Source organism: Oryzias latipes, chromosome 18 (assembly GCF_053564925.1).
Source record: "Oryzias latipes strain Hd-rR chromosome 18, Olatipes_Hd-rR_3.1".
NCBI classification, from domain to species: Eukaryota; Metazoa; Chordata; class Actinopteri; order Beloniformes; family Adrianichthyidae; genus Oryzias; species Oryzias latipes.
In genome coordinates, this window is record NC_136254.1 from 12,055,401 (window position 1) to 12,075,409 (window position 20,009).

Below are 20,009 nucleotides of genomic sequence, written 5' to 3' on the forward strand. Positions count from 1 at the left end.
GTCCCATCATGAGTCAGACTGCAGAAGTCCGACGGACAGTCAGGAAAATGAGCGGATGTGATGAAGAAGAGAAAAGGGTGTTGATTTCGGCTAAGTGCTTTCGGTGAGTTTTACAAAATACACCAGGAAGTGCTTGAAACAGAAGGCACGGTGGCATTGATAGTAGCTGTTAAGGAGACACCACTGAGGGACGTTCACAACAAAACTCATAAGGTGCTCTAAAAAGGACTTCAAAAACATTAATGCACAATAAAGTATGGTCGCAGTGATAAACTACCCCATCAAATGTTGATGAACAGAGGGTCTGGGGAAACTAATGCCTCACATTTACCTTTTTTTTTATATAAATATACCTTCAAATCACAAAATTTCATGCTGAAAGTCTTTTTTTAATAGTTTGTAACAGTAGTTTGTCTTCACAAAAATCACACTTTGATTTTGAGGCCACTTTGGAACTACCTTAGGACTTCAAAACTCAGTACACTCACAACCTATTCATAAAGCCAATGAATCGTACACGTTTGGGATGACAACAAAAAAAATAAAAGGTGACAACTGCCATTGGAAAAACAGAACGTTTGGTCTATCCAGAAGAGTCAACGATAATCATAAAAATAAAAACTACTTTGGGAACTCAAACCTTGCACAGTGCTCTGTTTTGACATTCCAACTAGTCTTAGCTCACAAACATGATAATCAATATTACCTGTATTGATAAGTTTTTCCGTAAGCATCTTGAAATGAAAACGAACAGGAGTCGGCTTTTTTTTCTCCACTTTTTCAAAGCTACACTTATTCTACTGGGATGCCTATGCATGTGTTAGTGTTTTAATCAATAAACCTACCACTGTCTTTTCTTATCCAAAAAGAAGAAAAGAGAGAATCTACACATCTAAATAAGAAAAAGAAAAAAATGACACCATGAGCCAATAGTACAGCTTTTTTCTTCAATTATGTCTTTGAGGAAACATTTTCTACTTTCTATTATAAATGAAGAAAACAAAAAAAAAATCTCATTTTTGACACAATTTCTAAAATCTCCATAGAAAATGTCAACTGATTGTGTCCAGGAGTTAAACACCCCCCAAACAGACTCACACTTAGTGGGTTTTTCACTGTGACAAATGTAAACACAGAAATCTGCCCCCTCTATCATCTGTAACCCTTTTGTCACATTATATCGTCTGCTTTTTCTTTTTTTCTTCTTCTTCTTCCACGCGAGCAGCCGCAGGCCGCCTCCACGTGGCATTTCTTTTACAACTATTCACAACACCCTAAAGCACTCTTCAACAAATATACTGAAGCTGTTTTAAACTGTATATTCGGGTTACAAACAAACGACCTGTCGGAGTCTCCGGAAGACTCTCTCGACAGCAAACAGGAACAGACTGAAAACAACAACCACAGCGAGAGAAAAAAAAGAAGACAACGCTTTCTTTCGGTTGCTCTGCGGGACGGGCGCTGAGGACAGTTCAAGGCAGTGGCACAGATCGGAGGGAGCAGTTTCTCCCAGGAAGCTTTCTCCCCGCACGCGTGCTCACGAGCAGCGCTTTCGGACAGGAAGCCGTCAGTCCAGAGCAGAACTTCCTCGGTGTGGATCCGTGACTCTGGAAGGATGCAGGATTCTGCTCGGAATCTCACATGGACGTCTCCGTCAGTCTTCAAATTTGAGAGCATTTTAAAAAACTGCTTGGAGTTGGAAGGACGAAATGGAAAAAAAATAATCCACCTTCAAATCCTGAAGAGATGCATTCGGGCTTCCTCTTTCGTGGGATTCTACCTGGGATTTCTGGTAGATGTCACAGCTCCAGCAGACAAACGAGATGATTTTCCCTCACATTTAATAAAAAAAGCAACATCTGTAACTTTCAGGAAACACACCTGTGCCGAATGTTTCTGAAAATCTAGGTTTTAGCCACGCTGCTGCACAGTTTTCTAATCTGTTAGGGGTTTGTCCTCTTCCTCCACCATGTGGATGGAGCTCACAGCTGGTGACAGATCTGGAGAAATCCTCAGATCCTGCTCTTGGAAGTCTTCCACACTGCCGTTCTCCAAACTCGCCTCAAACTCCTCCTCTTCGTCATTTCTTTGCTCCCCTATCTTGTCAATCTTTGACATGGCAGCCATGGAGTCTGGATGCTGAGGAGCGTCATCTAGATGTTCACAAAGCCCATTTTGGCTGTGGGAGTGAGCTGAGGGCCACTCTCCCAGGTGGCTTTGGGGCTGCGCCTCCCTCATGTGCCTCCACACTGCGTCAAGGCTGGAGAAGCCCTTCTTGGTGGGCTTTGGGACTCCATCTTCATCTAAGAGGGTGGAGGAGCCCCGTTTGCGTCTGGACTTACTGGTGTGGTTGACCTGCAGATGCATGGCCATCAGCTCTGCAGACGACGTGTGGAAAGGGCAGAACAAACACTGACTCAGTTTGACCCCCGCTGAGCCTTCAGGCCCACCGCCCCCCCACAAACCTCCCGCTTCGTCCCCTCCCATGCTTTCATTCTCCTCCACCCCTCCGAGGCCTGGTGAGGTGCGGCGGGACAAATCCAAAGGCTCAAACCTGCCTTCCTGGGTCAATGTCACAGGACCGTCCTTCTCAGTCGGTGGTTGAACCATCCGGCTTGTGGTGAGGGGCTTCCGCCGAGACACTTTGGGGACCTTTGGTGGTGTGGATTCTCGGATCCAGCCTCCTTCCATCCCACCTTTGTAAAGGGCCCCCATCACCCCAGAGAGGTACCTGTACTGGGTCTCCAAGTCCACATCCCTCAGAGCGGCAAGAGCTTTCCGATGCTCCTGAGGGTCAGGGACGCCGAGGAGCCAGGACTGCTGGCTGGGCCGGGAGGCGAGGGTGTCAGATGACCCTCGCTTAGTCAGGTGCTGACTGAGCTGCGATCGGCGCTGCTTTCCCATTCCGGATGTTCCAGATGCCAAACTGTTGATGGTGGAGGTGACGCCAGAGGACGATGAGTTGGACGAGGCTGATAAGGCGTTTCGTTGCTCCCTGTGGTGCCGCTGAAGGTGGTACTTCAGCGACCCAGACTGAGTACCCGCATAGTCACAGTGGGGGCATTTGTAGGGTCTCTCCCCTGCAGAGAAAGAAGTAAATGTCAGGCTTTGGTTCCACCCAAGAATGGAAAAACAAATTGTTTGTGATGTTCTAACAAACTACATTATTTGTAAAGTAACATTGGGAACTGATAAAAGGTGTAATCTTGGGTCTGTCACATTGCATTAACCTATAAGAAAGTCTCATCCACTGTTCATCTGTTCTATTTTAAATATTTGAAATCAGCCTTTTCTTCCGAAATCATCAAAGCTTAGACAAGGCCCCTATGACTACAACACCACCACCTTCCACCAGTCCCCTTTTTATCAAACCAGATGAAGTTCCATGTGTTCTTAACCCTTGTGCTATCTTAGATGACCCCACCCTTATATTGACGTGTTATTCCTACCATGACAAAGGTGGATAAAGGTGGAAAGATTTCATGTAATCCATGGACACCAGTGAAGATCACAAATCATTGAAGAAAAAATGTTCAGCGCACTGTCTAGTGGGTCTAGATGACCCAACTCCCAACGTTAAAGTGCCTAGGATAGCACAAGGGTTAAAAGAAAATGTGAGATTTAAAAAAAGAAAAAGAATTGACAAATCTCAAAGATATGCTCTAGCTTGGGTCTCGCTGTAGGAGGAGGCAGATGTTGGTCTGACTGAAAGTGGATAAGGAATCCTTACCTCTAACGTCTAGAGAGGATCATTTTTATAGACTTAAAAGGTTTGATAAATCTGTGACAGGGATTGTTTGCAGCTGAAGAAGTTAAGATTTTGGAAAGAATCAATCAGCAACATTTTTGACAGAAACTTCAGTGCAGCTGTGGATACAAATGACCTGCAGACAACCACTCTGGATGAGGATGCTCTACTTTTCGCTAAGGGGAACTAAGGTTATCTGGGATCTTGTTTACATGTTTTCTTCAGATGTCTGTTCAACATTTCACTTTGTAATTGTAACTAAAGTAGAATTACAAGTTCAAATATAATCTGAGTCATGAAAACATTATTACTGTGACCAGAATCGCGCTAAGATCAATGTTAGCTTAGCGAGATTGGAGTACCTACAAATACTTTTATTTTGAATTTTGACGTGAAGGTAAAGTTACGCTTCAGAGCTTCTGAGGTTTTTATCACAAATCTAAATTCATTTTAATACATTTTAGTTCATTTCCAGTTGTCCAGTTTTTCAATATCATATTAAAGATTCAAACTGTTCTGTTTTATGTTGTTGTTTTGTTTGTTCTGAATAAAGTTAATATCTTATCCATGAAAACAAAACATTGATTATTATATTATTTACCAGTTCCTCTGTTTTCTTAATTGATTTCAAATTAAAAACTACATTTTTTTCACTGTTTTGCTTGTTTTTTTCTTTCCCTTTGGCTTCAGAAAACCTGGAAGTGTTGGGTGAAAGGTTGAAAAACTGGACGGAGTCACACAAAACAGCGATTTGGGCTAACCAACCAATCAGACTTTTTCCTCAGATACACTTTTACTCAGTTTGACACTAGACAGATAGATTCCTCCAGGAGGAGATCGAGAAAACAGGTGGGTGACTTCTTCCCAGGCCAGCCGAGAGAGGTGGTCTCTCCAGCGTGTCCTGGGTCTTCCCCGGGGCCCCCGTTTAGTGGGACATGCCTAGAACACCTCTCCAGGGAGGCGTCCAGGAGGCATCCGGCCTAGATGTCCGAGACACCTCAACTGGCTCCTCTCCATGTGAAGGAGAAGAGGTTTTACTTCGAGCTCTCCGCAGGTTACTAAGCTCCTCCCCCCATCTCTAAGGGAGCGCCCAGCCACCCTACAGAGGAAGCTCATTTAAGCCGCTTCTATTCAGGACCTCGTTCTTTCGGTCATGACCTAGAGTTCAAGACCGTAGATGAGTATTGGAACGAAGATGGACGGGTAGATTGAGAGCTTTGCTTTCTGGCTCATCATAACTACAGACGCTGCTCCCATCCGCCTGTCAATCTCACGCTCTGGTCTTCCCTCACTCATGAACAAGACCCCAAGATATTTAAACTCCTCCACTTTGGGCATGAGCGCTCAACCCACAGAGAGATGGCAAACTATCTTTCTCCATTAGCTTGTAAACCAGCAAATGGTTTACAAGAATAAGTAAAGTTACTTTACAAAAACAAAATTTTATTTGATTTTAAATTTGAAAAAATTAAAAAATCAAATAAAAGACAAAAAAAAAGACTCTGTTCAGCTTATTTTGTTGAAACTTTTAGCAGCATACCAGCTAGAATTCAGTGTTGTTGGTAAATAAAGGTAGTAGAAAAAAAGCCTAAATATGATGTCAATATTCTATTTATTATGGACGAAATCAAATCTTTTACAAAGATACCTTATTTTCCATTTTGAAAAATCAAATGCTAACCTGCAGCAGTCGGCCTATGCCTGTGGGGTTTAAGTCAATGCCAGTTCAACAATGTGAGACAAAGAGATGTGGGTTTTTTTGATCTGTGAATGGCATCTGCAGTTCTATCTTCCACCAGTAGATGGCAGCATGTGATCTCTGACAAAATCCCAGCTGGATGAATAGGTAAGAGGATAATTCAGCACGTCACCAGCTGGAAGCATAAATGATTTAATTTGCACCAACAAAGAAGCTGAAACACACAAAAAAAAACAAGTCTGATTTTTTAAAACCTAAGATGAAAGGACAGAATTAAACTGCCTGAATTCTGAGTTTAGATGTTTCCTTCATCACTTGTTGATAATTGACAAAAAAAAAAGAAACATTTTATTTTTTTCAAACACTGCAAATAAAGGCCAAGCATCAATGAGCAGTTTGATGCTTTTCTTTTTAAATCAAAATCCCTCTTTTGGCGTTCTGTGAGCTTCATGTGAGACTTTGTAAATTCAACAAAATGACATTTATACCGTATTTGCTGGTTTATAAAGGACAGAATTAATGAGCCTTAAATTAAAAAACAGGCGTAAGAACAAAGAAAAGTTTGACTCTTTCATGCTCGTCCTAATGCTTTTTTAGAATTGTTCCTTGTTAATGTTGCACTTAGTTTGTTCAGCGTATGGCATTTGGGAAATCCTGTGGAAATTGGAGGTCCTGCAGGGTCCTCACCTGTGTGAACTCTCAGGTGCACTTTGAGATGGTGTGAGGAACGGAAGGCCTTGCCACAGTAGGGGCAGTCTTTTATCCCCCTGCCACGAATTCGCTCTCTGGTGGGAGCTGAGGGCACGGAGGCCGCTGCTGCCAGGCCGTTTTCCCCTGGAAAAGCAGGAAAAGATCAGGAAAATGAAAGACACTGAGGTCAACCGTCCAGGCGAGAACGTACCTTTGAGGTTGGAGATGACAGAGTGGAAGTCCGTGGCTGCCCCTGGTTGGTGCGATCCTCTGCTGACTTTGGATTCCTGTCCCACGTCTCCCATCTGCTGAGACGTGCCGCTGTGCGGCTGAGGTTCCTGCCTCACCTCACCAACACTTCCTCTTCCCGACCCCACTCTTGTACGACTCCCATCTTCTTCCCGGACTCCTTTCTGAGGCCTCTGAGTGTGAACGCGAGCGTGTACCACAACCTGCTGGAGGCTGCGGAACAGCTTTCCACAGTCGGGGCATTCCCACGACCCCCCAGCTCCTCCTGTCTCTTCTCTCGGCTCCAGGCCTCCCAGGAAGGCTCTGACCCGGTCTGCCTCTGCAGTCATCGGGCTTCGGTTTGAAGCGCGGCGTCCCTGCTGCTGTTGAGGGGGCCTCTGCTGCTGCTGGGAAACCGCCAGGCTGCGAGCCACCAGCTGCCACCAGGCTGCCTGGTCCCCCCCGTCTGCAATAGATGGGGCAGTTTCACCCGAGCTCCCTCCTCTCGTTGTTCCTCCTCCTCTTCCTGGTTCTCCTCCTCCTGAACTGCCAGCGATGCCACCACCACCACCGTTTCCCATCTCTGCCACTTGAGCCACTGCTTGGAGTCTCTCCATACAGCTAGCTCCACCCCCGTCACTGGGCAGGCCCAGGTATCCCAGGATCGCCGACTTGCTCAGACCCATCTCAGCCCGGGCCTCAGTCTCCCTGTCAGATCTCCCCTGTCCTCCTCTGGCCCCACCTCCCCTCTGAGCCATAAGAAGACTCGAGTACAGAGCGTTGAGAGACTGACTGTTAGCAGAACCTTTTGACGGCAGGTCGGCACCACCTCCAGGAGATCCCAGTCCAGCCCTCAGGCCAAGCTTGTTGAGATGAACTTTCATGTGGTTTTTGAGGAACCAGGGCTCCTTAAAACCTCGACCACAAACCTGGCACTTGTGGTCCAAGGAGTCCTTGTGCTTTCTCATGTGTCCCTTCAGGAACCAGGACTGTGTGAATCTTTGTCCACAGGTATCACAGCGAAAGGCAGGCATGGTTGTGGATCCGGAGCCTGCGGCAGCTGTCATTTGAGGACTATTAGTGGTTGGACCTGGGGTGTGGGTCGGGGTGGGCAGGGGAGTGTCGACGGGGTTCCTGGAGTTAAAGGAGGGTGCCTGAGCAGGGGTGTCAGGGGAAGGATGGCAGTCCTGCAGGTGGGATGCCAGGCTCTCCTCCTGGCTGGCGGAAAAAGGACACAGGGTGCACTTGTACGGATTGTGGAGAATGCGGACGTGGCGTGCCAACTCAGACGCTGTGCGGAATTTGCCTTTGCAGGCGTGGCAGCGAAATGTGGACACAGTGGAGAGAGATGAACCATCCCCAGTTGTGGAGGAATGGGGGGAGGTCACAGATGTGTGCTCCTCTGTGAGAGGAGGTGTCACGGGTGTGCTTTCCTCAAGGGAGAAGTTCGGCTTCTGGTTTAGCTGTCGGTCGTCATCCGGACCTTTGAGGTTACCGTCCTCATCTTTAGTGAGGTGCTGGATGAGCGCTCCGGGAAGTAAACGCTGGTTTGAGCGACTTCTGTGGTTGGAAATGAAGTCCTGGTGGTTCTGCTGGGCCTTGAGGTGCTTCTTTAGAGGAGGGGGTGGGATTTCGGAGCGATAGAGGGCTGAAGCTCGGCGATCCCGATCCAGACTGTGAGCTCGAGCGTGTAGAGACAAGATGCTCTGGAACCGAAACCTCTTCCCACACACGTGACAAGGAAACCTGAGGGCCGGCCCAGATGCTGCCCCCACTCCCGGTACGGTCCTGGTGGCAGTGTCCTTCCTGAACAGCTGAAGGTCTAGCTCCTCACTGCAGTTTCCACCCTGTCCTGAGGACAGGGCCAGCTCCAGCGCCCCGTACCCGAGGAATGGAGCTGACGGTGTGTCAGGGGGGGAGGAGTCCAGTCCAGGGCTACATCCTGCCTCCTGACCCCCTGGAAAGAGAGCCACTGCCGGGATGGGTGATGCAGGAATTCCTTCCAGCACCTCTTCAGCGTCAGCATCAAAGTGGCGGCTCCCATCATCCTCCAGGAGGGGAGAGGAGGATAGGGAGAAATACGGGGTGGTGTCTGGGCTCGGACGGGAGGGTTCGGGGCTGTGGGTCTGCAGGATGACGGGGCTGTCAGCCGGAGGAGAGGAGGCCTGGGGGCTGTGGTCCAAGGAGGGCAGAGTCGGGGGGGACTGGGGCTGCTCACAGGAAAGAGACAGCACACATTCTGGTGGAGAATCCATCCTCTGTTGATGAAAGGAGCAAAAGAGGAGGTGCTGATCAGATGAAAAGCCACAGAGACCTGTAGGAGCACCGACGCCAGCCGCGTGCAACAACTAAACAGGCGCCTTCAAGGCAAGGCCATCGGCCTGCATGCTCTATCACTCTTTTAGCACATGCAAGAGAATTACCAGCAGTGTGTGAGATGTTATGCCATCCTTTAAGGTCTCGGCTGGGGGGGGACACTGTTCGGAAGCAGCCTCCTCCTTCAACTTTCTGAGAAGGAAAGAACATCATTTAATTACTAAATGATGTCAAAAGACAGTTTTTATAACTGCTGGCGCTCTGAAAAAATGTTGGGGGGAGGGGGAATTCTATTTTTACACAGGAATTCATTATTTTTATTTGAGAGTTGAATTTTTCACGCTTAGACATAACTCCACTTAAAATGAGCCTGTGTGTTCAGATTCCTGTCTCAGCTCAGAGCCGCTGTCTTTGCTGGAACGGTGACTGATTTGTCCGATTTTGGAGTCGTGGTACACATGTGTTCTGCATTTTATTATAACTCACAGGTATCGATGTTTGGATATATTGATGGCAAAGGCTGCTCAAGCCTTTAGTCCATTAATTTGACAGTTTCTCCTCCAAATGACCAAATGAAGGCCTTAAGCAGATAACTAAACTTTTTAAAGTTAGCTTTAGAATTATTGATGCAGAAAAGCATAGATTTTTTAAATGGCTTATTAAATTAAATTAATGAGCCCATCAGCTCAAAGAAATTAGGGTTTGCAAATATAGTTCTGCTTTGGCCATACAGCAGCAATGATCCTGAACGCATCTGCGCTGCTCAAATATCACCATTTCATTTGTTTTTTATGTATTTTTAAATCTTAAACAACTGTTGGTCGTCTTAGGTGATGCTGACAACGGTAAAATAACTTTTTTTATTTGACAAATTTGTCATTAAAGTCTCCAATCATCTTTTAAACTATTGTAAAATCTCTCCCAGTGTTTCTATTTTAGTATGATTATGTCGTTTTAAGCCAAAATCAAAAATACTGTGTCGTTTTTCTGGGACATAGTTTCTGCAGAGTGGCAGGAGTTAATTAGAAATTCAACTATGAGATTCAGGCGGGCAGATTCAGGCGAGCAGATTTGGCTGTTGCCGCAGATGTAAGCTCTCCCCGTTCCCATCATCCATCTGTTTACGTGCTAGCTTACAGCCCATCACACCCCCAACCTAACCTTAGCGGAGCAAAAAAAAATTGTGAGCAATATAGGAGCTCTCCAGCCATACAGGTATGAGCCAGATTCCAGCTCAGACGAGGAAAACAAAGACATGCATGGATCTAGTCGTCTGTAAGACACAGCATTGGAAGGAAAAAACAGAGCAGAGATTGTAGCACCTACATCACTCCTACAAGCTTTTTCCAACAACATTTCTGCAACGGCTCCCAATTCACAAGGATTTGAATAAAGAAATACTCAGAAATGCAGTTATAACCCTTGTGTTATCTTGTGCCTTGGAGGCACGTTAACATTGGGAGTGGGGGTCATCTAGACCCACTAGACAGTGCTTTGAACCTTTTTTCTTCAATGATTTGTGATCTTCACGGGTGTCCATGGATTACATGAAATCTTTCCACCTTTATCCACCTTTGTCATGGTAGGGAGAACACGTCAATGTAAGGGTGGGGTCATCTGGACCCCTACAAGATAGCACAAGGGTTAAAATAAACGTTTTTAATGAATGTGCCAAAAGAAGATGTTTAAAAACCCCAAAAGACAAGATTATCATGGGAATGGGTGGTTAAGCCTTAAAATGCGGGCCTACTCACAACCCACTGTCTGCACTAAACTGTGCTGAGAGTTTGTTCTTCACTGCGACGAGCTTCACTGATTTTGCCATGCGTTAGTATTTACGCTCAGGTACCGCTGTGGCGCTGTTTACTCCTTTTGCCAGCCTCCAGACTCATCATGACTTGCCTACATCACCGACCTGGGAGTTTTTAGTCTAAGCCAAGCAGATACTCATCATTACCAGAGCAGATGGAGATTTTGCTGTCATGCTTGTACGTTTTTTTTTTTTGGTCACCAATCAAATAGTCTCCTAATCCACGTTATGCCTAAATAGAACAGTTGGACTGCATGGTATTACTGCATATTTAAAATTATCCAAACAAACATTCATAGCATTCAAGAAAGAAGGAGAGATCACGGCGACAGAGAAACCCTTTTTATCTTTCCTTCCGGGAATGATTGCATAAAAACTAAAGATTTTACCTTGATCTTTTTTACCCCCCCCCCCCCCCCTCCCCCCCCCCCCCCCCCGAAGCCCCAAGTTTAACTTTATTTGTACAAATACAGAAACTTAGTCAAAGTACAAAAATGCTTATAATCCAGTTGGTTTAAAAATGCTTCTGGAAATAATAAACTACCACACAACTACAAAAATAAAACCATCACATCTAAAATACTAAAACAATTAAAAAAAAGCTGTGACAAAAATGACTTTTCTTGGCATTTTGCACCAAAACTCTTCCATGACAGCTTTGTGTTTTCTGTGGCTGTGAGGATATGAATGTACCGTCTTTACTCTGTTTCTGCAGAGAAAAATGCTTTTTTTTATGTTGGAGTTATTCCATGTTGACATGAGATACGCTGAATCCACAAACCAATGCAGCTATAAAGACGCCATGAAAAATGCAGGAGGTTTCTCTGTGAGGAGAAAAGGTTCAGACTGGACGTTTGTACAAGAAACCGTTTATCAGGGTGCAGAAACACAGTTTCTTTTAAGGTGAAGTAAAGGCTAACTAAAGTTTAAAAGCCTGACTGGCTGATATTTTTTTTTTTCATTTTTAGGCCTACCGTAGATGCCCATTTTGCCCTTGGAAAAACCCTTAAAGCTGCATGTGTTGCTTGGATAAGGTGAATTCTGGGTACTACTTAAGGTCACAGCAGCAAATATTACGGTACTCTGGGCAAAAAACAAAAGCCTTCACGTGACTAAGACGGTCATTACTGCATGCAAATTCCGACTGTAAATGTGAACAAGTACTTTATAAAAATGCTGCAGTGAAGTGGAGGTGGCGGGTTTCTACCAAACAGGATTAAAAGCAATTTGCACAGAGACACTTTGTATGAGCTCCATCACGAAAGCGTGCGGCATGTGCGCGCTCATTGTGGCGCTTTTCTGATTGCGCTCTAATGTATGTACATAAAAGAAAATCTTCATTTGATCTTCATCTGCTCCGCGGCCTGTGTGGGCGTGCGCACGAGCATGCAGCAGGTGTGCACCTGCTCTGCCTCCTGCACATATGGGACGATTATCCGGCGAGTGGCGGTGTGTTTAAGCAGGGCACCACCACAGGACACACACTGTCCCAAACAGGATGGGAGCGCAGTGTGTTGACTTCCCCACACACCCTTCCTGTGCACTCACACAGTAGCAGCTTTTTGCTTAAATCAGGATTGTGCACACACACACATGCATGTAAACACAGCAGGACCCCTGAGCTGTGCTGCCCGGGCGTGGCTGCCTACATTGCTAAGTCATGACAACTCCTACAAATGTAAGCATATTTGAGTGTTGTGTGCACTTTGCTGCAAACAACATGTTCAGCTGAAGTGTGTGATGCTCCGAGCACACAAACACCCTCCCTAAATGTTAGGGCGCACGGCGCTCCGACTGCAACCGTGTGCGTTCAGGTCGTTTTCCTCCATCAGTCGCTGGAGTTGAGAAGCAGGCAACAAAACAAAAGGTCATAAATCAATGTGGCACAACAATGGAACATCTGTGCTTGCAGGTGTGTCGCCCGTGTTTATACGCGCGCCTGCGTGCTCGTGTGATCTCCACGCGCACGTGAGCGCCGCCGAGCCTGGATGACAAAGAGATTCTCATGTAGCCAGTTGACATTTTAGCTCAGCTATGACTCACAGGGGTATCACACCACATCAATCACACGCACACACGTGCACACACACACGCACCCAGTGCTTTCTTAATCCACCATTATTGTTTTCTCTCTCCGTCTTGCCTTCTGTCTGTCTTCCTTTCCTCTCCCATCCCCCTCTCATTCTCTCGCACCCTCCCGCCATCTATTATCCACTAATTTTCTTTCATTCTCTCGCTCCCCCTCTTTTCCTCTCTCCTGCAGCGCTGCCAGTTGGATGGGTGCCAGGGAATGCTGGTATCAGCTGGTAGATTGGGCCCTGCCAACATGGCGGGCAGCAGAAAACCAGAAAGGAGGCAGACAGAGAGCGAAATGTAGCACAGTTACAATCCGGGAGTTCTCAGAGAAGTCATGGGAATGGAAGTGACTTCATTCAATTGCCAACGTGGTGTCGATGGGGGGGGGGGGGGGGGGGGGGGGGGGGCAAGCATGCTAGAGCAGAGGGATTCAGAGCATAGGGTGTCAAGCCCGGGCAGAACAGGAGGACAGGAAAAACTGAGCAGAGAGAGGACAAAATCCAAAAAGACGAGCAGTCTGAATGTATCGGATGGCATTATCATATGAAAATCCTCATCACAATGCTTCGTTCCGGCGTGACAAGGGCTGTCGCTAAGCGCCCGCCCCGTCACGCCAACGAGGACAATTTAGATAGATGGAGAATATGAGATAAGGAGCAGCAAAAAGGAGGGAGTCAAGGACAGGAATCAGATGGAAAACAAAGGTGTGAAATGAAGCAAGAACGCAGGGAGGACCTGCTCCGGCAAATCACATCACGCCTATGAACCTTTGTCGTGCAGAAACCACAAGTTTAAAAGGTTAGCTGCGGTCCAGCTACCATAATGGGTGGCCAGAAAGGACGTGTTGAGCTGCAGTCACTTGAACCTGCGCTCTTAAGCTGCAACCCTGGAGAGGGGGTTCTGCAGTCAGTACTAAGGTTCTGCAGTAAGTGACCACTTCCAATGGAAAGCCTATGTAAAAGCAAGTTTTGAGCTTCAACGTTCAAAACTAAAATCACATGTCGCTGCACAAGTTCTTTCAAGTCCACTTTTGGGCTCTACATACAAAACGCGTTGCCATTGAATGCGCGTTAACAGTACAACCAGCTGACCTTTGACCAATCAGGGACTCGGATTTGAAACTTAAGTATGGATAGTGTCCTTTTCAAAACACGGAAATACCAGCTGATAGAAAATTGACCATGGAGGAGAAAGTAGAAATTGCAGTTTGTGCCCGGCTGGAATTCTGACACTGAGTCTTTCATATATCGGAATAGAGCTTTGAAAGAAAAAGCCAGGAGCAAGATTCACCAGATTTACACCGCTTTGACATTTTCCACTGTGGTGGACAACAGTAGAAGTAGTAGTAGTACAGTAGAAAAAGACAGTTAAAAAAAAACTTGAATGCGCGTCACATGCCTGGTCACATGCCTGGTGTGAACGTAGCATTGGACCTGCAGGGTTTACAAGTGGTGGGTAATGGCAGCTGCAAACTGCAGCCGCTTTAGCATCAGGTCATTACAGTAATTGCGGTGTAAGTTTGTGGGCACTGAGCTAACTGATTGTTGTGCTGATTCACTGTCAAAGCAGGTGAAAAGCAGTTTTGCATGGTGGAAAAGTGAGGTGTGAAGAGGAGAAGAATCTGTGGTAAACAGCTGCCTGAAGAGTAGGAGTGCACTATGTTCAGACAAGTTTATTATTGTGGGGGTTTTGATGTTACTGTTTAAATATCCACAGCATTATTAGTGCAGGTTGGAACATGCTGCGCAGGGCGGGAGTGCCTATCACTGCCGGCGTGTGCGGGCAGGAGCCACATGCGCCCGGCTTTACAATAATGACTGCAAACGCATGTCAGTTCAGAACCACAAACGTACTCCTGCGACGGTTTGAGCCTTTCCAAAAGTCATGCAGAGGACGTCCACAGACACCTCTCTGCTTTTATCCTTCTGTGATGCTTGAGCTCCCCTGAGATGGAGTGTGAGTCTGCTGGGGACGAGTGGGTGTGATGTAGAGTGACCGCCGAGTGGCGAGGACGGCGATGCCTTTCGTTCACCTTTCCCTGACCCTGGCCCGGTTCAGTGCAGCCTCACCTCACATGCACCTTCAATGCTTCTCCACCTGTGATAAGGATGCAGCCAAGCGGCTCCGTTTAGCCCAGAACATAGCAAAACACTGAATGTGGTCTGACCTTTCAAAAGGATAAAGAGTGTGAAAGAATACAAATTTGGAACTTTTGGTCAATCATTTGGACACTTTTGTTTTTCTTTGACGACTAGCATCTCTCATTTCTGTGACCGCCTTCATTCCTCCTCCTCCTCTGCCTCTCAGGCTCCTGCTCCAATCTCTTTCTGAATGAATTTCTTCACCAGAGGAGAAGAGAAGCCGACGCTTGCTGCTTCAGCGCTGGGATCTGAACGTTGGAAAACATCACAGGTTCTCGGCAGAGAAACAAGAGGCTGGCTGCGAGTCAAACGGGCTGCGTCTGAGCGCCAGCCTGGAAGCACTGGCTGACTCGTCTGATTTTAGGATTACAAGACAGAAGCCTTTGGAGGAGAATTTGCTGGAGTACGCAACTAACTGGATGTCTTTTTCCTCAAAGGCTCACGCTGCACTCCTAGGATCCCCTGCTGAGTCTACAAGGAAAACACGGAAAGAGCGCGGAGGAAAACCGTGCTGCTCAGGTTCACAAACACTAACCTGATGATCCTTCTAAGCATCACTCCATGTGTGTCGTAAGAACTGTCAATCACATCTCAAAAGGTTCTCAAGATTCAACCACCTCCTTCTCTCAAACCCCCCCCTCCCCTGCAGTGTCCTTGAGCAACACCACCTCCAGGGACGTGCTGACCCCCCCACTGTGACCTCCTTGAGGAATTTGTTTAACATCAGACACAGGAACATGCAGGGGAGTAAAAAATAGTAGCTGTGAAGTTGTAATGAGTGGATTCATTACTCACTCTAGGGAAATCTGCCGTTCTCTTGCTTGGTGACACTCATTACAGCATGTAGGCTTTCTATATGAGCTGACCTGACGTGACCCGGAATGACACATCTGCACCCAGCTTTCAGTGCACAGGGACTGTTCATTTGGGCTTTCTGTGTGCAAGAAGATGCATTTAAGCTTCAGTTTGACTTTCAAAATGAGGAAAAGTGGGCTGGAGCGTCTCAGGTGTCCACTGAAAAGGAGGCGAGGAGGTTTGACAGCTAGACTCAGAGCCTCTGAGTGGCCACCATGGTTCTCCGAGCAGCCAAAGTTCCTGAACGAGGTCTGCCCCCCACTACAGCAGATGTGGAGTTCAATCACCCAGTTAACACCGCTGCCTCACAGAGAGATAGTTTGTGGTTCCAATCCCGGCTGAAGCCTGTCTAGGTGCATGTCAGATTTCCCCCCAGGCGCTCCCACCCACAGTCCTACGACACGTTCATGGAGAAACAGTGACTCAAATTTACAGGAAACCATGTGGGTTTGGGGGTGGGGTATCACACTTTCGCCCAAGGGTGGGTGGGATCATACGAGGTGACGTGGAGCAGATCATGGACGCCGAACATGACCTGGAGGTGGGCACACCTGAGCGTTACAACCAGCTTATCGACCTCTGCTCAGCCTAAACTCCCAGCAGGCCTTGCTGCAGGTCTTATGACCTGGCAGTGCACACCCTGGAGGGGGGGGGGATTGAGCTGGTGTCCCGCTACAAGAATGTGTTCGACTCTTTGGCCCAGCAGCCACTATTTAAGTAAGAGCCTAATGCTCTAAATACAGACTAATCCCGGGCAGCCTGCAGAAGTCTCCGCAGTTGGGAAATGTCACAATGCAGCAGATTCTTTCTAACTGAGGGCAGGCAGGTGCCTCTCCCGCGGCGCTCTAATGACCCAATTATATCAATCAGAAGCCTTGATTGGTGCTTCGCTCCTTTGCCTGCTACTCCATCTCTTTCTCCCTCGCATACAGTCTCACTCCCAAGAGCCACCTGGATGGGGTGCATGTGCCCCCTCAAGTACCGTACAGTATGTACAAAAATGGCGAGTAGGCGGCATTGATGGTGGCGGGGGAGGAGGACACTTGAAGCAGATAGAAGTTTGAATAGGAGAGGGGAAAAAAGGGTCCTTTTCAGTGTTGGGCCCGTTTTTAGCGTTCATTAGGACAGCTGGACCCTTGTGGGACAGCAGATAACCTGTGGAGGTGGGGGTGGGGGACCTCAGGGCAGACCGCTGCTTCCTAACAGGTTCTTAAGACCAACTCTGAGGAAAATTGTGTTTTTGTGGCATTTTTGTGATGATGGAGGACATAAATAAAGAAAATTAAGATTCAAATTACATTTTTGACTATTTTTTTATTCAAATTGCGGTGAATCAGGAGCAGACAGAAAAATGCAGTTTGAAAAAGATTGTAGTTGTGATGTCGACGCTACAATCAGCAGGCTACAAGCTCCCTTCTCCGCTTCATTCTAATGCATCCACGTGTCGAGGACTAGATCCATGTACGTCTTTGTTTTCCTCGTCTGAGCTGGTAAAGAGCTTGAGAGAAACGGAATTTCAATTTCTACGTATGTGAAAACATTCTAGATATTGAAGATAAAGTTTACTTTGACTTGACTAAACTGTACGGCTGGATAGCTCTAATATTGCTCACCATTTTTGTTGCACCGGTAATGTTAGATGGAGGGTGTGACGGGCTTTAAGCTAGCAGGAGAGCATGTAAACAGATAGATGTTGGGAAATGAGGGCGGGCTTACTCGGCCCCAACAGTTGACTGCAACTCAGAGGCAATTTTTTTCATGTACAAAGTTTGCTGGGTTAGGCTAAAAACAGCAAAATATGAATAAAAGACCACTGGGAATGCTTTGAAAATAGATCAAAAGATGATCGGAGTGGGACTTTAATCTAAAAATATGCATTTTTTGCAACATTTCTTTGTTGTTTTTGGTAAATATTTGTTTACCGATTTGCTTTGGTGTGTTTTGCTGCAATGATGGGTGTTTTGGTGAATGCATTTAGCCTTTTATTTTCCAGCAGGGGATCATTCTACAAAACACTGAGCTGCAAAATTCGTATTTATAAATAAAGTTTTCATTTGTAAAAGTTTTTCTTTGCAAAGAAAATAAATGGAAACCGTTTGTCTGAGCGCCCTCCTCCTCTTTCCTGATGACAGAAAGTAAATTTTTTCCAAGTCACCCCCCTCAGTCCATCCATACAGCCTAAAAAAAACCGTCTAAATGGGATCAAACGCGCGCGGTCTCCTCCAAAATATGAAGGATTATGGGACCTCGATGTCAACCTACTTCCACTGCGCGAGCGCACGCTTCCCGGAGTGTGACATTCATGTGAAAATGGGGCATTTCATGATCCCTAAACATATTCCAGAGGATCATAAAGGCGACGGGAGTGTTTGTGGTCAGCCCAGATGACACGTCTGCGCCTAATCTCACGAGGAATTTCCTCCTCGCCCTGTGATGTGCGTCAATAACGTGCAACCATTTTCAGTTCCGCTCTTTCCCCTCTCCTCTCTCGCGGCCATCTCAATTAGAAGCATATTAATGAAATAAATAACCCTCCAAAAAAACAATGCTCTAATAAACACCCCCGCAGAAACCAGATCATGAAGCCACTCCGCGCTCGCGCTCCCACAGATTATTACAGAAATAAAAATGGCCATCTGCGGGGTTTGCAGTTCGCAGAAGTCGGGAGGATGGTGTGTGCGTGTCATGACCGTCTATCCATCGCGCTCTCCCTGCTCCATTTTGTTCGTAAATTTTCTATACAAAAGATTAAGGGAGGGGAAAAAGACGAGAGCGAGCAGGCAGGACGGGAGGGGGGCAGTGCCATCATTCCATCTTCACTCCTCTGTCAATCTCCGTCCCCCCCAAAAAAGCGAAATGGTGTCCAAGACCCGCACACAGACAGATCAAAACGCGAGCTTTAAAAAATCCTGCAACTTGTCTTTGCAGAGTTGAAGTCGGTCGGTCGGCCGCACGCCTGCTGCTCCCGCAGGCTTCACGCACACTTTCCGGGGAAGTGATGTTAGGTCCTAAACACTCGTAGTAAACAGTGTAGTAAAGAGAAAGTAAGCGGAACCCGGATCCGCGGAGAAAAGCAAAGCCCGAGCCCGAGCGCTCCGCACTTCCACGCTAAAAATCCACTTTTACGCCTCGACAACATGTCTGCGGCTCCGCGAGATCCCCTGCGTGACGCGCGGAGCCCCCCCTGCCGCCGCCAGCTACTTTTTACCGAGCAGGAGCAGTTTCTGCAGAACTTAAGAGAACTTCTTCCGTTTTTCGCCCCCGGAGCTGACTTTCCCCAAAAGTCTGTCGGCGCGGCGACCCCCGTCTGACATGTCACGGCCACGGCCACGGCCGAGCTGGCGAGGCGGCCACGCGCGCACATTAGACGCCGGCTCACATACATGACACACACGCGGAAAGTGTTACTTACATGCTTCATGCCAATCACACGCGCGCGCACGAGCTCGTAAAAAGAAATAATACTAATTAAAAACGGAGAAAAAGACGGTCTGTCAGCTGATCCGGAGCCGCGCGCGGAGAAAAGAGCAGAAGTGTCGCAGTAAATTCACCAAATTTGGAGATGTTTCACGTCCGCGCGCACCAAAGTGCACACGCGCCATGTAAACACAGATCTGGCTAAAATGTGAAGAGGATAAATAAAGATTTGGGTTTTATGGTGAAAGTAAAGACTCAGTGTACTTACGGGAGAGGCGGCGAGCAGATTAATGACACCACACGTCATGATTACGTTTCACTTGAATTAAATACATTACGAGTTGGGAAAAAAATGGAAATCAGGGTTGTATACAAGCATAAGCCGTTCCCCCCTCCCTCCCTCCGTTTGGTCACCCTCTCCCTCACTCTCTCCTCCTCCTCCATCTCCCTTTCTTTTCCTTCTCCCCTTCTCTCCTTTCTTCTTGCACTTTCCCCCCCATTTATCGTACAGGAGTGAGTGAATGGTGAGAGCAAAAGGAGAAGTGGGAGGGGAGTGATGTAGGTTGGAAATGTTAATTATAATCTCAGCACGGGCTCCATTTTACAACGCTGTCATCTCCTCACATTTGTATCCTAAATATGGCATCTGTGGTGGGGAGGGGGGAGGTGTCAGTTCAGACACATTTTTAAAGGAGAAGAAGAAAGTTTCACACCATCTGAAGTGTTGGAAGAGTGCTGAGAGGGGACGGGAGGCAGCTCCAGAGCTGCACAGACAGAGGACCCCCGGACACAAAGTGCACATGTTTGCATGTGGTCGTCCAGTAGGACTCTGGGGGTTTCCAGACCGGAGGAAGAGGGGCACTGAAACTGCTCCAGGGCCATAAGCATTGAGTCACTCGGAAAATGATCTTTTGAGACCTGAGTCTTTATTGTGAGGCGCCACATCATAAAACATTATCATAGATCCAACCTGGAGCTAAGCAGGTGGAGCTGCTTCCACGATGTCATCTGTAAAACAGCTCACTGTTG

At 47.0% G+C, this 20,009-nt stretch overlaps 1 protein-coding gene across 3 annotated transcripts; it reads right to left on the reverse strand.

The window, feature by feature from the left end:
* Nucleotides 1-1,188: 1,188 nt before the first annotated feature.
* znf219 (zinc finger protein 219) lies at nt 1,189-19,495 on the reverse strand. Of its 3 annotated transcripts, none has more exons than XM_023966039.2 (5): nt 19,249-19,495; nt 8,789-8,873; nt 6,349-8,623; nt 6,135-6,281; nt 1,189-3,080 (listed from the first exon to the last, which is right to left on the reverse strand). In XM_023966039.2, the coding sequence occupies exons 3-5, from the start codon at nt 8,618-8,620 to the stop codon at nt 1,936-1,938; spliced, it is 3,564 nt and encodes a 1,187-aa protein (XP_023821807.1). In that variant the 5' UTR covers nt 8,621-8,623; nt 8,789-8,873; nt 19,249-19,495; the 3' UTR covers nt 1,189-1,935. The 3 variants fall into 3 exon arrangements, with proteins under 3 accessions (XP_023821807.1, XP_078792461.1, XP_078792460.1); XM_078936335.1 differs by lacking the exon at nt 19,249-19,495 and adding an exon at nt 18,976-19,085; XM_078936334.1 differs by lacking the exon at nt 8,789-8,873 and having other exon boundaries at nt 19,249-19,397.
* Nucleotides 19,496-20,009: the final 514 nt, after the last annotated feature.

Bases quoted from the DNA above. Each gene is read 5' to 3' on its own strand.
- znf219 (XM_078936334.1), bottom strand. From the start codon at position 19,287: ATGACGTGTGGTGTCATTAATCTGCTCGCCGCCTCTCCC. The intron at 8,624-19,248 runs GTAAGTACACTG...TTTCATCAACAG, and splicing joins ATCTGCTCGCCGCCTCTCCC to AGGATGGATTCTCCACCAGA. The intron at 6,282-6,348 runs GTACGTTCTCGC...CTGCTTTTCCAG, and splicing joins TGTCATCTCCAACCTCAAAG to GGGAAAACGGCCTGGCAGCA.